Raw genomic sequence first — 21,272 nt, forward strand, 5'->3', positions numbered from 1 at the left:
AATTGCAGAAATCTAGATGGCCACGACAGAGAAGGATAGGGATACAAAAAATCTTTTCTGTATCTAATGGCTGTCTGAAAATTTGCAGCCCAAATATGGCATGAAAGCCAGTTTGGTGTACTAATTAAAAACACTGGATCAGAAACCAGGAGACTGTGAGATCTAGTCCTGCCTTAGGTGCAAAGCTACTCTTTCTCAGTCCAAGGAAGAAAGCAAAGGCAAACCACTTCTGAAAAAGTTGCCAGGAAAACATGCCAAGTTCATGTAGTTGCCAGGAATCAGAACTGACTGGAATGGCACTAAGGTAAATAACATGCCAAGAAATTATGCAAAATTTCTCAAATTAATTTCCTTGGGTTTGATGTATATTAAATTAACTAAATTTATATCTTGCTTTTAAAAAGGGACAATCCCATTGTGAATCCCTTAGATCTCAATCAGAACTGAGTTTGAATCAGTTGCCTACAAGTTGTATAAATTGAATGCAATAGATTCACTTTTCAATAAACAGAAATAGGGTTGTGTTGTGAAGTGTTGTAAAGAGTTGAATCTTGGTCCTACTCAGTACAATTGAAACATTAATATTTGAATTAAATTCTGTTCCGTTGCTATTACAATTGTACTGAAATGCACTCCAAATACATTACAAGAAATAAACTATTACTGAATTTGGGGAATAGATTTATTGTTTGCTGCCTCCAACAGGATGGTTCCAGAATTTTCTCATGCATATAATAAAAACATGTTAATTGAACATGCAATAGATGTTAGAAGCAATGTTCAGGAATTTTCACATAAATGTACAAGAGCAACATATCCTGTATAAGTTATTATTTGGAATGTCTCAATCCCTAAATAGACCAAAAAGAATGTATGTTTCTGGGCACAGCTACACTGGAGGAATATGATGAGTTTGCCACAAATCAACATGCTATTCAGGGGTGGGTTTCTGCCAGCGTTACTGCTGGTTCGGTGCATGTGCGTCTTTTGATTAGATATTTCCATATTCTAGAATTGGAAAGGAGTAGTTATTGATACTTCAAGCTATCTTGGATTACTTTCATCACCAATGATGTTGAGGCACACTTTTTGGACTGAATGGTGCAAAAGATCGTCCTGCCATCATCCTAAAAAGGAAGAGGATATATATATATATATATATAGATAGATAGATAGATAGATAGATAGATAGATAGATAGATAGATAGATAGATAGATGATAGATAGATAGATAGATAGATATAGATATAGATATAGATATAGATATAGATATAGATATAGATAGATATAGATATATATATATATAGATATATATAGATATATATATAGATATATATAGATATATATATAGATATATATAGATATATAGATAGATATATATAGATAGATATATATATAATAAAGTAAATAAAAAAAATAAATAAAAAAATTATTTATCAGCACAAATACAACACAAATATAAAAAGGCAACGTTAAAAATATGGTTTTCTGCTTGGATGGTCTCCTGCAGTGAGCCGATAGACAGAAAGGGGGAGTAGTGAGTTCCCTCCCATATTTGGGCATACCAGGGGTTGTAACACAAATACACACACACACACACACACGTGTGTGTGTGGTGTGTGTGTGTGTGTGTGTGTGTGTGTGTCACAACCCCTGGTATGCCCAAATATGGGAGGGAACACACTGTTTCCCTTTGTCTGTCTTTCGGCTCACTCCAGGAGACCATCCAGGCAGACCATATTTTTAATGTTGCCTTTGTTATATTTGTGTTGTATTTGTGCTGTTAAATAAATAAAGGGAGATTAGTACAGATCTATTTCAAGCTATTTAGCTCTCATCAGCTAGCCATACCCTTACTGGGATTCAGCTTCAGCCCAGGTTCAAGAATGATGGTAACTTTATAAGGAGAGAAATAATAAATAAATGTCAATAATGGAGTTAGATTTACATGAATTTCCATAATCAGAAATACCACATTTCTGAACATTTAAATAACAGGTGCAGACTGGCTGGAACAACATCTTCATGCGGTTTTTCTACTGTGCAGAATTTCATTTGTAACAGAAAGGTGTTTTGTTTCTCTGTTGTAATAAAATAAAGCAGCGATTGTTAACTTAATGAAACTACTCAGGCAGACTCTAATTCCTTGTGTGAAGTCCAGGAAATATTGTACATCCTAATTAGCTTTTCATATGTAACCAACACTGCATAGCAAATACTATAAAATCTGGCTGTGGAAGCAAATGATTATGTTTAAAATAAGAAGCAAATTTATTAAATGTTCAAAAAATCAGCCACAATTTGTCATGGTCATTATTTGGATCCCAAAGAGCTCCATTCACTACAGTATGCCTTTGTGTTGCCCTGTATTTACACGAACCTTTGCAGTGGGATAAAGCATAAATCAGTCCTCTGGGCTTTAATTTTAGAATGAGTGTAATTCTGTGACCAGTATTTGCTTAATAGATGCACTTGGTCTCAGCGTGCATCAGTGACTTAAGTGCGCCATCTTCTGGTGGGGGAGATCAAACTGGGAAGGGTAAATATAAATTAGATGCTAATTTTCATTTGACAGATTGATGAGGATTTCCCCGTTTTGTGAGGAACACTGGAAACTTAAACGCCTAAAAGGGCTACAGCCTATCCCATCCACAAAATGAATGCAAACACCATTAAAACTCAGGTTAACTTCAATTCCCTGTTATATAATCTTCCTTTGAGAGAAGATGTTTGTGCCCCATTTTGGTGAGATGACATCAGCGGCCATCTATGAGGCAGCAGCACTCTGGGAACAGCAGTCTGATCTCAGGTGGCCAATTTCTCTCCACAGTCTGCTCCAAACAGAATTTAACACTCATCATTGTATCCCGATATTATGAGAAATAAACATCACATACTGTTTATTTTACATCTTCCATCTGGGTAAAAGACATATGGACACTATGATTATACTAACTCTATTCAGACACTGAATTGATCAAACAGAACATTCTTTCCCCAGATAATTGGTGAGCTGAGAGAATTATCTTTCTTTCATGCATAGAAGGAAATAGAAAGAATAGAAAAAGCTGTTGAAAATGAAAGAACGAGCAGAAGGTACTGCGTCAGAATATTAACCTTTTTTCTGAAAGAGCTTCTCGTTTTTATTTCTTTCTGTTGAGTAACCTCTTGTCTTTGTCTTTGCTCTAGCTTGTTTTGCTTCTCACCCCTGCTTCCTTTCCCCTAACTAGACTTCCATTTTATTATTTTATTTATTTATTATTTTATTATTTTTCTTTATTGTTGGAAGGATGGAGGGGGATTTTGTGTATATGTGTGCTGAATGATGCCCACAAGCACGCACTGTTTTCATCAGATGGAATTTGCACCCTTTGGGGAGTGCATGTGATGTCATGTGGCATGTCAAAAAGGGGCTTGCACCACAATGCTACAATACAGAAGGATTACTATGTGCCTATATAAATATAAACCTTCATTGTCCACCTAGGGCAGAGTTTTTTCAACTGGGAAACTTTATGATGTGTGGACTTTATTTCTCAGAATTAATAGAATAATAGAGTTGGAAGGGACCTTGGATGTCTTCTAGTCCGACTCCCTGTTCAAGCAAGAGACCATATGTCATTCCAGACAAATGGCTATCCAGTCTCTTCTTAAAAGCTCCCAGTGATGGAGTACCCACAACTTCGGAAAACAAGCCATTGCACTGGTTGTTTTTTCTCCTAACCAGCAGTTAAAGTTCCCAAATCTTAAAACTGTCAAGTTTGAGAACTTAACTGATCTATGTTAAGCTAGTTGGATATGGCTTTTTGTCAGAGCAGTTGAAAAAATGTTATCAAGACCAGGTTGATGAGTATAATGCGTGTTTCTAGCTCCATGAACTTCCAGTATCTGTTAACTTTGGAATAAGCTCTGTTCTCTATGGCATCAAAGTTCTGGAATGACCTCTCTTCTGTAGCACAACAAGTATCCTTTAGGTACCTTTTGAAAACTTGTCTGTTTTTTGCTGGCTTCCCTAGTAATATTTCCATTTTTGTTTTAATTATGTTTAATATTTTTTAATATTTAATATGTTTAATATTGTATTATTTTGGATGGATTTTACCATTATTATAAATCACTCCAGGATGTTCATAATGAGAATCCATCTTATAAATGCTGTACCTTAATTTGGCCTATATGAATAATAGTTAATATTATTAACTATTTAAGTTAATAGGTTATAGACCACCCCCTCTTCGGGGAGAGGGGGTGGTCTATAAATTCAATAAATTCAATTCAATATCTGAAAGTTTGTTCAATGAAACACATTTTTATGTCTTGGATGATGATGTGACCCACATAATTCTAGTAATAGGAATTTCTAACTGTCCCAACCTGAGTTCTCTTCCTTTAATTTTTTTGTGTCCACAAATATAATGGAATACGTGGATGACTTTGGGGAATAAGGAGAAGAGATGCTGCCTAGCAAACAATCAGACAAGAGAGGCAGCAGCCCTCAGTGGCCCAAACAGTCAGGGAGGATCCAGCCAAATGGATTAAGCAGTTAAAAGTGGTGGCAGCAAGTTTGGCTTGCAAGATTTTGTTAATGTACCCTTACAACAATAAAGTAGAATTAGATCATTTAGTTGTCTGTTTTACCTGGAAGACTCAACAAGGTTTTTACGTCAATCAACAGATTGTGTGTGTGTGTATGTATGTGCCTTCAAGTCACTGTTGACACTTGGAAACTGGACTATTTTTACAGTTTCCTTGAGAAGATTTCAGGAGTGGCTTTCCATTGTCTCCTTCCTAGGGCTGAGAGAGTGGCTCAGTTGGCTCAGTTATCCAGTTGCCTTTGGTCTCCCAGTTTCTATCATGATGTCTTAAATACTACACCAAACTGGCTCTTATCAGTGATACACTTCAGCTTTAAAAGATTGATATTTAAAGTGGTTAGGGAAAAAGTTGTATTGATTCTACTGAAAATTTTCTATCATGTTTTAGTTCCTTGCCATAATGCATGAAAACTAGTGTGGTAAAATAATACAAATGTGAACAGGAATGTCAATAAGAGATCTGCACAGACCATTTCTCATCATTGAATTTCATTTTGCTAGGTAGGGCCCAGTGTTTAAGTCTGTCAAGCTCTTTCTGTACCTTGAGCCTATCTTCTGGAGTGTCGGCTATTCCTGCCAGCTTGATGTCATCTGCAAATTTGATTAGTTCCCCTTCTATCTAAATCATTGGTGAATTATATTGAAGACAGAGCTTTAGGATACTTTCTTTCATGTAGGTGCAGTTCCATTAAGGACTACATGTTGAGCGTGGTTGGTCAGCTAATTATGAATTCATCTGGTGGTGATGCTGTATAAACCATATTTTTCTAACTTATCAAATAGTAGGTTGTGGTCTACTAAATTCCTTATTGAATCAATTATATCCACAGCATTCATATTCGTGATGTCAATGCTTCACATAAATGGCAGAATATAGTTTCAATTGCTTTTAGAAGAGGGGCAGGTCCTCATGACAGAACTGCTAACACAACATCATAGAAACAGTTTTAGCTAGGACATCCAGCCAACTTTGAAAGAGAAGGAAACATAAATGGCCAAAATAGATGGAAAACTGATGCTGCTTTAGGTAAGAAAATTAATGTTATACTGAACAACTTCATCTCTATAAAAAAAAGCAAGAAGAGGGGATCCATTTGTAGGGCAGCTGGTTCAGTGACTTGACAAATCCAAGTGATTGCAAACTGACCAACTTCTCCATGTAAATATTAGGAGGGAAATGACAATAAAGCCCTAAGACATATAACTTTCTCCTTTAGTTACCATTGATTAAAATTGATGCAAGAGGAACAAAGAATACTGCTGTAAAATATTATGTTCCTCTATACACCCATGTAATCATTCTAATCTAATGTGTACCACAACTGATGGTAACAAAGACTCAAAAAAATAATAATCAGGGGATCACACTTCCCCATCCCAGTCCCACTGTCATCCACAAGAGATATCAATGTAGTTTGGTACCATACTGTGTTGATTGAAGCCTCAGCAACTTACCAACCACCTTTGCTATGAAGACAAGTTTAGAAATGGTACAAGAACCATTTCTCTGGTACAGTATGAAGATCCCTGACCCGGGCAGGGCACTGGACTAGAAAACATCTAAGCTCCTTTCTAACTTTATGATTATACTCCAAATTGAACTGGATTGAACAATTATTTCTTGAGGAACAACTTTCTGTCAAAAATACATATACTACTTTTTTACTTTGGTTTATTCATCTCCCTAGTGTCTTTCCGCAGCTAGGAAGAGTAGGGATCCAATCAACAGGTGTCAGGGTTGATTGTCCTGTTCTAGACAAAGCAATCACACCAAAGTAAGTTGCAATTGGTTTAATGATGAGTCTACTTCAAACAATTAAAATGCCAGGTAAAATTCTTGGCTGAGCAGTTGTGTCCACAGAGATTACCTTGTCTGGTAATCAAGGGCTACTCCTATTGGAATCAGTGCAGCTCCAAAGCTGAGAATTCAGAAATCCAGCGCCAGAGGTCCACAGAATTCTGCCCGATCATAACCATGAGAAAAAACAGGTGGATTAGAAGACAGGCAGCCTACAGCATGCAGGATTGGGAAATGACAACTTGGCCTGTTTCAGTCCAGAATTTAGGTCAGAGTTTCACAAACTAGTCCAAATCATATAGCTGAGACTTCATGAAGAGAGCAAGGATACAGGAATGCACATTGTGTAATGGAGAGTAGTTTCCAAAGGTGAGCAGAATCCTGCTGGCTGCTCCTAAGTGGCCCCAACTACAAACATGGCTCAATTAAGGGCCTTATCATTCTTGCATCCCAAGTAGCAGGGTACATTGCCTTTGCTGGTTTTCTGATTTTGAAGGAAGAATACTGAAGGAACAGGAATGTTTTAATCACTACAACTGTAAAATATAAAGGTAACACAAGGCACTAATATCCTGTGATATATTATTGCTGAATAATGTATCACACTGCCGTTATTGCTGACATTCAGTGGCATGATTTCCTGGTATTTTGAGGCAGAAAAAAAAATAAAAACTGTAATTTAAGTACTAAGTACTTAGTATTATAAGTACTAAAATAGAAAAATAAAAAATTAAATGCCTTTTAAGAGTCTAGAATAAACTCTAGAATACTGCATAGGTATGGGTCATACCTATACCTTATGCAATTTTTTCACTGACAACAAGAACTGTACCAGTCAGTTTTGGCATATTTAGGCCAAAATGCAAAAAGTGCACTCAAAATCCAGTTCTAATTTAGCCGTGCGCACAAACTTTCTAAGCAAGCAATGATCTCTAATCTGGAGACCAATTTATATTTGTAATACTGTTGCCTGCTTACCAAAGATATACATGCAGTACACCAACATGCTCAGGATGCAATGTATGAATGTGAGAAAGCAGATTTATTAGACATTTGTTGATTTAGAATATATGATAAAAGTGTATGATAAAGAGTTGAATTCTGGAAGATTTTGCTTAATGAGAGTTTACAATTGGTTTTGAATGCACAAATAAGTGAAGCATGGAATGCCTAGCAAATGGTTCATTTGTGTAGGAAATAAAGTAAGGACATATAATGTATTCTTCATTGTTGAAGTAATGCATTGTTGTATTTATGGATAAATATGTAACAATGCATATGATGAAGATAGCCAGAGATGTGAACATCCATGCATCTTTCTATGCAGATGATGTAGTGCTGCTGGAAACCCAAATGCTATCAATAAAAGACTGAGTACTATGAATATGAAAATTAATATATTGAAAAATACAAGTAGTTCATTCTGAGACTATGAGCGTATTATGTCAATAAAACATTTTAAGCTGGAATCTCTAATTAACAATATGCTTCTATATATTTTTATTCTAAATTATATAGCATTGGGGGGAGGGGGGTTTCCAGAGGGACCATTCTGCAAAACTGCAAAAGAATGCAGCCCACCTATTTGTTCACACAATATAAAATGTAGCCAATTTTAACAAAACACTAAAAAAAAAAAGCTCTTAAATATTTCTCAATAGTTAAAATGGCAAATTTAAACAAAACTCTCCAATTAAAGTTAATAAAATACAGAACATTTAATGTATAATTTACTACTGTATTCCAAAGCCTCATTTCTAAAATCAAATTATTACAAAGAGCATACTGAAATAGATAAAATCTGTGTATGATTTTAGGTCAGGTCATTTTTGAGACAGATGTGATTTTATAAGGTCTCCCAAATTCTTTAGTCATGTTGGTGTACTGCATTTATCTCTTTGGAATTCCACTTTCACCTGGCAAGCAACAAAGCAGATTGTCTGTATTCTACCACTGCTTTTTTTTTGGGGGGGGGGGGGGATCAGCATTCTTGGTTCATTCAGAATTACTGAACTAGTGCGAGTATTTCAGCATATATATTTTAAAAAGTTTTAAAAGCGCAAGTCCAGAGTGAACTATGAAAGATTTCTTTTTAGTCAGTCTAAAACATGTATTTGTTCTATTGGTAGACTATGCTTTGTTATAGCAATATTAATTTTTGTTTTCCAATTCAATACAGTGTGGGGGGGGGGGGGATTACATAAAGAAGGTTAAGTCTGTCAGCAGGATCTCCAAAATTGAACAAGTTTGGTGTTGGAGAAATGAGAACTGTAAAATGGGTAGGAACACTCCAGGAGATACCTAATGGAGAGGTAGACTTTTAATATTGCCAATTCTCGTTCACCCATGTTCCTTCTACCTAATATGACCAGAATGGAAGTCTGCTTTCCAGGTAATGCTTACACACAAATAAAGCCCCAACAGAAGGTGAAAACAGAAACACCCAAATATAAATGCAACATGGTAATTCATTACACAGAAAAAGAAATAAGTCCCTCCTACAACCATTACTGGTAAAAAAAGTTGGGAGTGACTCCCAGAAGCAATGCTCAGCATGCTTTCCTTGTTTAATTGTGGACAATTCATTCAGAGGAAAGGTGAAAAAAATTGAGTTAAAATCTAGTATTGTCTGTTACCTTCAGTGAAGATAAAAATAAGAGTTAATCTCTAGTTTATACGCATGTCATAAGAGCTATTATTCTGCCTGCTAATTAGTTTAGAACACTAGGCTTGTCCATACTTCTTGGAGGATCAGTAATTCAAGATTTTCCTAGCACTTGGAATATAGTTCTAGAAGGTTGTCGTCATAGCTAAAGAGCAAGCAGGGACAGGGGGGTGGGGGTGGGGAGATAAAATTTATTCCCCCCCTTGTCATCTTCTAAAACAGCTCTGTATAGTGCAAGATACAGGAAAAGAAGGGGGAACCTGAATTCTCATAGCCTGAATCTGTTCCCTGCTATTTTGCTTACTGTGCACTCAGGTCACAAATCTTCTCTTGCCCTCTTTTTAACTGACATTCTATCTTTCCATTTTTAGCTGCTCTCAGATATAAATATAGATACAAATGAAAAATGGCATCTTCTTTGACAATCGCCATATTTGGCAGACATTTAAGTTACAGAAGAAATCTAACTTTGGCCCCAGGTAGCAGTCCTCACTATTGTTAGAATATCACAACATTTGCACCAAAAATAAGGGGTGGGATGGGCACAAGCTATTTTTTCTTTCATTCCACTGATGACTACCTCAACTGTTAAGAGCAGGACATAATGATAAATTAAAAACCATCACCATCAGAGGCTGCAAAAGAATACCTGGCACTCCAATTGGCAAGCTAATGGACCAGCAGCAATGTGGGAGCTGATGGCAGCAATGAGGCCTGGAGGCACTCAATGGCAGTAAATTTAATAACTTTTTAAAAAATGCTGGTGGTTTATACAAGGAGACTTAGTGAACCACATGCTGTGCAGGCCTGGTTAAGAAGGATCAATGTAGTCTTTCGAAAACCATTTTTAAATACCCTTGCTTTTGGATTTTCAAATAAATATATTAAAGATCACCCAAATATATGAAAACTAAAAACAAGTTTAAAAGAATATCCTTTGCTCAAGTCAGCAGTCTCTCATCCCATTTGTATAAGCCGTCCCATGGGAACTACCCTACCTGCATCTTTCTTTGCTTAGAATACTGTTTGTTGTTAATTGTTTTGTATATAGCTACTTATACTTACGATTTTTATACTGATGAAAAATTGCCTTGGCAGGATATATATGTAAATAATTGCAATGAAATAAACCAACTGCATTAGCTATGAAGGAAAGCACTGCCTGCATCAATATATTAATCTGAATTTAGTTATGAATAAACTCCACATGCTGCTTTACGTACATTTGTAAATTTCCTCATACAAAATTAGTGTGAACAAAAATTGTTTATTCCCACATGTTTAAAAAGGACATTTACTTGTGTTTCCATTTTAAAATTGTACCTAAGATGTACAATGGTAACTCTTCACAGTTTTTTAAAGCCTATCTACCAGGCAAAGTTAGATAAAACACAAATGTTATTTGGTTTGGTTTCAAGAAAAAAATGAAAAGAAAAATCATGGCCACAAGTTTTTAAACTTTTAATCCTAAACATTACAGGGCAAATGGATGTTGGAAACTATTTCCATACATCATGCGTTTTAACTTTTATTTCTATTTAATGGGTATTCAAATCCACTAAAACATGTGTGGCTTACAACTTTGGAGTTATGGAAATACATATTTTGGAATAAATGCTAAAAAAACAACAATGGAAAAAAGCCAAACTGTCTCCATAAAGGTAAAATTGAACATTGTGAAGATTCGATATTTTTCTTTTTTTCTTTTTAACTTGTAAATTCAGTGCATTGTACGGCTAAAATTAATGGTCCCTGTTTGAATATCTAACTGGTGTCCATTGATTCCAAATTAGTGGATGATGAATCTTTCTGGATGCTTTCGAAGATGGCTGCAAGCTCAGGATTAGAGCTTATCTGTGACTGAAATTCACTCATTAGTGGACTCTTTTCTGCTTCTGGAATAGTTAATAATGCTGCTACTGCCCTCATAGCTGAACGCTTCAGTTCATCTTGCTTTTCAAACTCTTGCTTCACAGAGTTTGCTTTTACCTATTTTATTTAAAGAAAATGATGTTTAGGTAATAATTCAACAACAAAATTAAATTAAAAAGACATGCAAACAATGTAAATACACCACAGTATAAGTAGCATAGAGTAAAAATTCTTCAGAATGTCTTGCAACTTTCATTATTATCTGAAGAATTATTATCTTTGACTAAAAATGTTGTTTCTCTACCTTTTATTCACTACTGAAACTGTTACAAAATGTTATCTTACAATTAGAAAAAACTCATGGTAGGAACAAAACGTATCCTGATCTTATGAACTTTAATAAAGATTAAAAACAATTTTGATAATAGAACCTGTTAGAGGGGAGTAACATCTGAAACAATGAACAGAAGCCAGGAATAAGACTATTTTATTCTCATGTAAGAACAAAAACTGGGGATAGGTGGGAAATAGCCCTGATAGAAATGATGCTTTTGTATCATTCTTCTTCGAAAAAATCATACAAATTACTCCCATAAATTACAATTTTAGAAATAGTAAGATGTCTCAGGCTTAATACGAGGGGTTGGTGATTGGTTCTGAATTAATGCAATTATGTTTTACAAATCGTATATTAAGGTAAATAAATGCATATAGTACCTTGGTTGTACATGTAGCACGCAAGGGTTCAACCAGTCTATCCAGCCTCTGCAGTACCGCACTTGGACACAAAGTAGATAGTCTCACCAGCATTAAAAATGTTAACATCTGGTTAGGAGAAACATAACTTAAATAAACTGGACACTGCAAAGGAATGTTACTACTTTTCAGAAGATCAACCATTCCTTTCTATTTTGTCAACCCCTCCAAGTTAGTGTTCTGTGCCCATTGAATATGCTGTAAACATATGTGTGAAAAATAGTCATGTCACTTTTTTCAGTGCCTTTGTAACTTTGAACAGTCACTAACTGAACTGTTGTAAGTCGAGGATTACCAGTATTTAATTCCTGCTATAACTTTGATTTTTCTGTGGACGTTTATTTGTGGGTCTTATTTCTATTTTAACACAATTTGTCACTTTGAACTAAACAACTATCAGAAAATAAAATAATGAATTCTATATTTCATTGGCCATCCTATCTAGACAGTTAACACTGGTTCCACCTAGATGTATTTCTCCTTCAAGTCAATTATGTACCACCACCCACCACTTTTTGAGCAAGATCCAATGTCTTTGTGCCTCCATTGCTAATCGGTACATGCCAGTGCTGATGGCATTCCTACACAAAGAAGTACCAGCAGGATTGGTGCTGCTTTGCTTGCACTTTGTCCTACGTGAAGGTGGAAAGACAGGTCTCTGTCAATTATGAAAATAGCTCAAGCCATCTTCCATTAATATGGGTCTGTGCCTCTGCACATTTTCTCTAAGGAAGATGCAGACTGAAGCAGTCTTGCTCAAGATGTGGCAGTTGTTTTAATCCATCTTCAACTGTTACTGGCATAGAACAGCTTCCCTGAGGCAGTAACAAATCTTAAAAACTTGCATTTTGTGTTAGAAATAAGTATTTAAATGCCCAATCTTTTTATTTGAAACATTTTATCCCTTTACATATTGCATTTGCACCAAAAATTATGTTACTATATTACATAAATAGATATATAATAAACTAACCTTAATATCATAGTGATCTTTCAAACCGTCCTCAACGTGGTTTAGGAATTCAAAGATGTCTAGTCTATCCAGACAACTATCTAGTAGAGTATACATACACTCAAAAGCTGCCTTTCTAATATCAAGACCATCATCAACGGTATGTTTAAATGGCCCCATTTCAACCTGCAAACCAAATCAGAAAATAAGAGCATTCATTAAATTTAATTATCAGTTCCTAATAATCTTTGAATGAATGTATTGAAAAATGATGTCAAGGAAGAGTCATAAGGAAATTCCAGAAACTAAGGCTCTAGAAGTTAACTTCATTACAAAATTCCATTACTAATTCAATTTTCATGGCACTTTATTTCAGTTTCTAGTTTAAAACTAAATGGATGTTTACAATAGTCATTCATTAAGAATTAAAAATGATTTAAAATAATTTAAAACATTTAATGATACTCTAAGGCAGGTGTGTCCAACTTGCAGCCTGCATGCAGCCTTGGGCAGCTAGTAATGCGGCCCCACAAAATTATAAAAGTTCAATATTATTATGTGATTTTGAGTTTTATATACATTAACTTATTTTATATGCAGTCCAAGACAATTCCTCTTCACTCAGGTAAGCCAAAAGGCTGAACACCGTGCTCTAAAGCAGGGGTGTCAAACTCACATCATCACAGTGGCATCACGTGACATATCAGGACTTCCCCCCCTTTAATAAAACAGGGGTGGGCATAGCTAGCATCTGGCCCTTAAGCCGGGAGTTTAACAGGACTGCTCTAAACCTTAAGCAACATAAACACAGCTGCAATTCTACACACACATGCACACGCACACATACACGTGCACATACCCAGAATAAGAAGTAAGCGACAGTCAAAGAACAGTAAACAGTAAACAGTAAGAACAGAGAATCTATGAATTATCCAAGTAAAAAAGTAGACCAAGCAATGGAAAATTATATTCACTATTTAACTGCTTCTTCCTAGCATTATTCCCGTGCTACGGCAAGGTCAATTTAGTATTGCACTATTCAAATGAAATTTGCAAAAACCAAATGATACCACTGTATAAAATTCCCTGAATTTAACTAATTCATAAAGTGGTATTACTATAGTATTGAATAGGAGCTCTTAATAATAATTGAAACTTTGCAAAGTTTATTTAAAGTATGTTGTACTTCTTATATGCCATTTGGTGTGGCACTACTGGATGACATGTCTGAAATTACCATTGTAATAAAACAGCTGTCTTCAAATTAGAGGCCAAATTTAAATAAGGATCTGAAACTTTAAAATGAAAACATTTTTATTCTTTGGATACCACTACTTGATTACTCTTCATCAGTAGAATTTACATACCTCTCTTATTAGTTCCTTTCTCACTTTTGTTTCATTATAAAGATGCGGAAGCACAGTGTCTAAAAGGTCTCTTATTAGTGATGGTTTATTGTGTGCTGCTGAATTAAATGTTACCAGAGCTACTCGTCTCACATTAAGATCTGGATCTTCCAATGTTTTTAGAAAATCACCTGTAATAATTAAAGATTATCAGCATGTGGTCTTGTTCAACACTTTATGAAAAATAAAATAAAATAAAATGTGTTACCTGCTAAACCAAATTTAGAGCAAAACTGCAGCAAGCCTTAGGCACATGTCTTTCCCCCCTTATCCCCTCATGGTCATATTGAGTCTTGGTTCAAATAAGAAACATACTGTAGTGATAACCTAAATGAAGTATCTTCATTCTCAATTATGGGTATAATTTATTCTCAAAATCTTCTTTACCAAATCCAGTCATAAATACTGTATTTTTCGGAGTATAAGATGCACCTTTTTTCCTCAAAAAAGAGACTGAAAATCTGAGTGCGCCTTATACACTGAATACAGCATTTCTTGCCTCCCAAAGCCCTGTCTCCTTCACCGAAATGGCCGTGCATAGTCTTATGGAGGCCTTCAGAGAGCTCCTGGGGGCTGGGGAGGGCAGAAATGAGCAAAAAATGTACCGTGTTTTGCTCAATTTTGCCCCCCCCAGCCCCCAGGAGCACTCTATAAGCCTCCATAAGGCTATGCATGCATTTGTTTTGATGAAAAACGGGCCCTATATAAACTCACAGCTACTTTACTGATGTCTTAAAATATTCCTTCTTTTAAATAAATGCCACATTTATTCTTTTTAGATCACAATGTGCATGCTTGGTTTCATGACTTAAGAACTTAATCCTGTAAGTAAGCAGGATGAAAGTATTTTTTTAAAAAAATAAATAAATGGGATAATATCAGTAAGTAATTGTATTTTGCCAATTACTTTTCCAAGAATCTCTTTTATTTTTCCTAAAATTGGTATTTCCCCTCAAACTGTATTCAATAGTTCAGAAGAATTCATGAACTATGGTAGTTATACTTAGAAAAAAAGTAACAGAGGCTTCTTGTGACTCTGCTAGGCATTTTCTTTTTGGATATTTTAATCTCTGGGGATTCACTCTGTTTTGCTACTACTATCTATATAGGAGTAACACATAGGGTCCACTGGCCATTGGCACTAATAAATTTAAGTAAACATAAAATAAAATAGACTGCTGCCATATTTTATTGATTATAAGCTGCCCAGAGTCATTGACACAGAGAGGGCAGTCATATCAACTCTTTAAGTAACTGAGACCATATGCACTCGAAAGACCTTTGTCCTTTGTATCTGACATATGGCACAGCTCTAGCAATTAATGGAAATTGTATATAGAGTTAGTTTTATTTCAAGAGCTAATAGCTACTTCTCATGGAAGCATTTCTTGTTGTTTCAAGGCATGAAAACAGGCATCTACATCACCTAGTATCCATTGTCCTACTTAAAAGTTCAGTATTCCCAAAAGAAAAATTAAGCAAAGCACACCTGCTGATGTAATAGGGATTTAATCAAAATCTTCCCCACCCCTAAAGCTATTCTGGAAATTACATTACTGTACATATGTTAAATACTCCAGTTAAAATTATTGTGATCTCACTCACCTATACAATTCTTTAAAAGTGGGTCTATGGGCTGTGGGTGATCAGAGATAGTGAACTTCACAGCAGTGACTACCGAACTCCGAGCATATGATGATCCTAATAGTAAATAATTGGCACAGATAATAGAACATTTTTATTTTCTGTACTGTGGAGTTATAGAAATTACAAACATGTTAGAATAATACTATTGATGTTTTATCTACAAAATTCTATAGCATTTCCATTATAAATAATAGAAATTACTACATATACTTGGCATATGTATTATTATAACCCCTATGTAATATTATAGTATAAAACGTGTCTCATTTTCAAGAACAGTTATTCTTTATTTCACAGTGCTTAGTTTGATTTCTGACTTTTTCTGTTTTTAAAACTGTGGTATTTTATCTTTGTTTTAATTTGATATTTCTAACTTTAATTTTTAATAAGCATCCTGGGAACCTATTTAAAGAGCAAGGTATAAATCCAATAAACACAAAAATAAACACACTCAAAATTTCCCCAAATCTTTAGTTGGCAATTTCGCCAGTCATTATTTACCTGAAATTATCTCAATAAGGCATAATTACATATGCTGACTTCAGCCATGAAGGAATAGTGAGAACAAACCAAAATGTACCAGTGCTTTTGAATAGAAGCCAACTGTGTATTGCCATTAGTGGAAGCAGTTTTGATGACAGAACAAGATAGGGGCAATTATTCTTTCCCTATTCAATGTATAAAATTCATCAAAATGCTCTGAAATGGTTTTCCTGAGAAGGGGAAAGGGCAGAGAAGAAATCCCATTGTGCCAGCAGAACTGGTATTAGTACATTTGATTAGAGCACTCAGATCCATCAACACAGGTATAGATTTTTCCTACACAGGTCTACCCAAGGTGACTGTCCAAGAAGAAATAGAAATGATCAGGTGTGTTGTTACTGCCAAATATTTTTATTCTTTACAAATTTATCCAAGTCCCACGGACTTGTCCACGCCCAAGTCCACGCCCTTCGCACAGTCACTCATGCCCTGGTGACTTCCCGTCTCGATTACTGCAATGCTCTCTACATGGGGCTCCCCTTGAGATGCACCCAAAGGCTACAGCTGGCCCAGAATGCAGCCGCGCGGACAATAATGGGGAGTACTAGGTACTCCCATGTAACACCGCTCCTGCGCGAGCTGCACTGGCTGCCTGTGGCTTTTCGGGTGCGTTTCAAGGTGTTGATTGTCATCTTTAAAGCGCTCCATGGCTCAGGACCTAGTTATCTGCGGGATCGCATCCTACCCCACACATCCCTGCGGCCAATCCGCTCTCACAGAGAGGGACTCCTCTGGGTACCATCCGCTAAGCAATGCGGGCGGGCGGTGCCCAGGAGTAGGGCCTTCTCTGTGATGGGCCCAACCCTCTGGAACGACCTCCCCCCCGATATTAGAACTACTGTTGATCTCCGCTCCTTCCGTAAGAAACTCAAGACCCATTTGTTCAAATTAGCTGGCCTGGCACAATTGTAATTGTAAATCAGAAATACAGTATAATCTAATCCTGACCCTCCTGGATGGCATTTTAAATTTTTAAATTTTGGGGTTTTAATTGGTTTTAATTGGAACTATTTTAACTATTGTTAGTTTGGTTATTGTACGGACTGTGAGTTTAAGTTGGTTTGTCTGGGTTTGGTGTTTTGCTTTGTTGTTTTATTGTATATTTATTGTCTGTACACCGCCCCGAGTCCCTTCGGGGAGAGGGGGCGGTTTATAAATTTAATAAACTAAACTAATAAACTAAACAAGTATAATTTTACTAGTTACAGCCAAAATAAATTAAATCTACCATGTAATATTTTAAATAGTATAATTCTTTTGATAGTGTGATCCCTTTAGAGAAATAATTAAGCTTCAAAAAACAGAGGGGAAAACTAAGAGGATTTCTTGCTCTACTGGTCCTAATATGAATTGGACAGTTTTAATTATTCTATAAACTGTTGTATAGAACAACTGTAACACCCATTTTTCTAGTGCTTCTTTTCAAACAGTATCACTGTAAATATTTCTTCCTCTTGCATATTTCATCTATCTCCCATAAATATTAGACATTGGATTGTCAATCTGTTCTCCAAATGATAACTTATTATCATTTATATATTAAATTATCCAATTTATCAGATATTGCATTTTATCTGTACCAAACCTTACAAAATAAACTGGTTCAAAACATTTCAACAGACATAACAAAGCTTTTTATGAATTAATGAGCTCTATTTAAACACTGGACAGTTGAAGACTTCCTTCTATTCCTTTATCATTTAAAGCAATACCAAAATCATTTATTCAAGTCTGCATTAATTATTAGTACTGAATAATTCAATAATCTTCTGAACGTTATTTCCAAAAGACAATACATATATATTTGAATATCTACAAACCTGAGGCCAAGTATCCTTTGAGGCGTGGAAGCAGAGTTTCCGGATCTATTAAAGAAAGTTTCCCCAAGCATTCCGCAACAACATTTCTGGTACCCTCTTCTGCACACTCACAATGTTTGAGTAGCAAAGACCAGATGCTCTCCACATATGGTTTGAGACCTTGCACTGTTGCAGAGCTAATTATTTCCTTTAAGGAATGAAGAAGAAGGTATTGTCTTTTAGGTTGACTAGTTATTTCTTGCAAGACAAATGGGAGATATTCTGGAAGATTGCCGACACTAATACTTCCCAATGCATATGAAGCTGCAGACTTCACTTCTTCACTAGGAGAGGAAAATGCTTCTAAAATTACAGATTTTAGCTCTATTTGTCCACTTAAGTCAATATGATGTCCAACTTCCCCTAGAGAAAGCAAAGCTAAGAGACGAATGGAATCCGTAGATCTCGAGTTCTTGACATCCTGGATAAATTGACCTACCACTGCTGGTCCCTCTTTAGGACATGCTCGTGTAAGGGCAGCTACACATTTGGCAATTGAATAATAAGACTGCTTGTGAGTAAGTGCTGTACTTTGCGAGTACACTGGACCTGTTAACATGCGCAATAAATCCATATACCCTAAGTTGCTTGTTCCAGTCACAACCAGAGCTTGGAAAAATTCTAGCATGGCACTAAGTGCTCCACCTTGCAATAATGGTGACCGTACCAGCCCAATAAGTTCATTCAATATAGAGCCACTGATTTTTGAGAGTGAGGAAGGATAAACTTTAGCTAGAGTGGTCAGAAAACTAATGGCCATTTGTGACACATGCATATCGCTCTCACTAATAAGAGGTGGAAGTTCATCTAGGACAGCATCAATCATAGCAGCTGTCAAGCTATCACTGTAGTTTTTTATTAATATATCTAAAGCAGAGAGAGTTCCAAGTTTCAAAGCACGTTGGTTCTTTCTGAGGAAAGAAGCAAGAATAGGAACACCTTCTCCTAAAACTGGCCTCAGATCAATCTTCAGAGATGAACCAGCTATCAGAGTCAAAGCCTTCACAGTGGTTAGTCGAGTTATCTCGTTTTTTAGTCTCTCTAGAAATATCTGAAGAGTATTAGGCAGATCAGAACCAAGATTGTCTCCAAGACTGCAAATGATTTGGCCCATACAAGAAATTGCTCTTTCTTTCACTTCTTGATCAATGTCAGCAGCTTTCAGTCTCTTGATTGTACAAGTAAACAAATCTTTGATATAAGGACTGGCATCAAAGGAAGAAGGCTGATCCAGAGGACGTATGACTTTAACCAGCTGTTGGGTAACTAGAAGTGCCTCAGATGTTATTTTGTAAAATGGATCTCCAACACATGCCACAACAGGAGGCACCAATGCTTGGACATGAGGATAAAAAACTTGGGGAGCGTGATTACAGAGGATCACATACAAACAAGATAAAGCATCTATCTTCAGATTAGAAGAACTTGATTTGTCATTCAGTGAAAAAATTATGCCTGTAAAAGAATGTATAATTAATTTGCATAATTTTATATTTCAAATATACTTCTTATAATTCTAAACATCTCATTTAAACTAAACATGTATCAATAATTGTATGAATTTGTATTTAAGTAACACAAAAATTAATAAGAGAAATAGATATTATCTCCATTTGTTATCCGTATCTCAATAAATATTTTGTAACCTGCGTGTCAATAAATATTTTTCTACTTTTACACTACAAAGTCTCAAAAGTGAGAAAATAGTAAATTCTTACAGAACCGCACCTCTTTCTGAAGAGGGTTGGTGGTTATCTCAGTAGAACTCATTGATGCAACTTTTTTTCACCAAAGGACCAGTAAAGGTACTTACTGATATATAATTGCCTATGGTCATTTTTTTCTCTTTCTCTCTAATATCATAATAAACTATTTGGGGGGGGGGGTAGTCAGGTCACAATGATTTGTATCAGAAAAGCCTTGTATCCAAACTATATGGGCTTCAGCAGATACATAATCTTTCTGCTTGTTTACTAAGTAGCACATAAGGTCAGAATTTTACTTCATCGATAATCCACTAATGCATCACTAGCCTTTCGAAGCTTAGTTCAAAGTTTTCTTCTCACTTTTTAAGGCTTTAAATAGCTTAACATTCATTTACTGAAATATTTATCTTATACAAGCCAGCCCAATGTTTATGACCTTTGAAATTGGTACAATGGTGTTATCAGCGGCAAGGTTCCATAGCCGACTATCTGAACTACAGCATTCTCAGTTACATCATCCCCACTATGAAACTCCTACTCCTCAGAGATGCACTTCATCCACTTCAACACTACAATTTTATTAATTCATTATTTCAAATTTCTCTGCCAAGCTTTCAGTTCTTTCATAATATTCTGTTAGTCATGTCAGTGATTTTATCCAAACAAAATTAAGATTTTAAAAAATCCAATAAATAAATAAATGGTAATGCTATAAGAAGAAGAATAGTAACATTACTTTGATCCAATCATCTACCAAGAAGTAATGCTCCCACCAAAACCCTTTATACAAAGAATGCCAACATATTTAATCTTAGATTGCATCTGATAAAACAGCCTAGTTACTCTATATAAACAGAAAGAAAACCCCACTTCTGTCTAGCACTGAAATTGTTACCTAGTCGGGTAATGAAATGTTTGCCTGAAAACAACCAAGTCAGGAAGCACCAAGGACTCCACATGTAGCTCCTCAACCCTGAGCTACATATATTTTCTTCTTTTCTAATGCCATATCTTAGTAGCAACCATTTAAACCTTTACTTCATTTAAATAAGGAACAGAGCTTGACAGACCATAGTCTTAGAATAATAGTTTGCAGCAGAATTCTATCCAGTGGTGGACATCAATTTTTTTCTCTGCCCTAATGACTGCCTGGGTGGGCATGGCTTGGGTGTGTGTGGTACCTATATGGGACAGGCAGGATTGGGGAGGGAATCCAGGGGTCTCCGGGAGGGGGGGGGGGAGGAAAGAAAGATGTGTGTGTGTGTGTGTGTGTGTGTGTGTGGTGTGTGTGTGTGTGTATGGGAGTAGACTGCGTCAAGCTAGATTGGGAAAGCTGGTTCCGAGAGAAAGAGAAGCCAGGTAAGCTGGATCCAGACGCTTCCTGGGCCCCCTCATCCCAGAAGCAGCAACATCATACTCTCCCCTCTCTGCTAGCCCCCTTCTTTGCATGGGATCACCCAGCAGCGGAGATGG

At 36.0% G+C, this 21,272-nt stretch overlaps 1 protein-coding gene across 2 annotated transcripts in view; it reads right to left on the minus strand.

Moving 5' to 3' along the window:
• Nucleotides 1-10,495: 10,495 nt before the first annotated feature.
• The window catches only part of CAND1 (cullin associated and neddylation dissociated 1), a 29,802-nt gene continuing 19,025 nt past the window's right edge, over nucleotides 10,496-21,272 (minus strand). For both annotated transcript variants that reach the window (XM_081957337.1, XM_081957338.1), the window contains exons 10-15: nucleotides 18,055-19,548; nucleotides 15,650-15,745; nucleotides 14,006-14,175; nucleotides 12,660-12,824; nucleotides 11,648-11,755; nucleotides 10,496-11,047 (exon numbers count right to left, since the gene is read on the minus strand). In XM_081957337.1, coding sequence (XP_081813463.1) covers nucleotides 10,823-11,047; nucleotides 11,648-11,755; nucleotides 12,660-12,824; nucleotides 14,006-14,175; nucleotides 15,650-15,745; nucleotides 18,055-19,548 — 2,258 coding nt within the window. In that variant the 3' untranslated portion in view covers nucleotides 10,496-10,822. The remainder of the gene's footprint in view (nucleotides 11,048-11,647; nucleotides 11,756-12,659; nucleotides 12,825-14,005; nucleotides 14,176-15,649; nucleotides 15,746-18,054; nucleotides 19,549-21,272) is intronic.

This window comes from Natrix helvetica, assembly GCF_964273705.1.
Source record: "Natrix helvetica genome assembly, chromosome: 6".
Classification (NCBI taxonomy): domain Eukaryota; kingdom Metazoa; phylum Chordata; class Lepidosauria; order Squamata; family Natricidae; genus Natrix; species Natrix helvetica.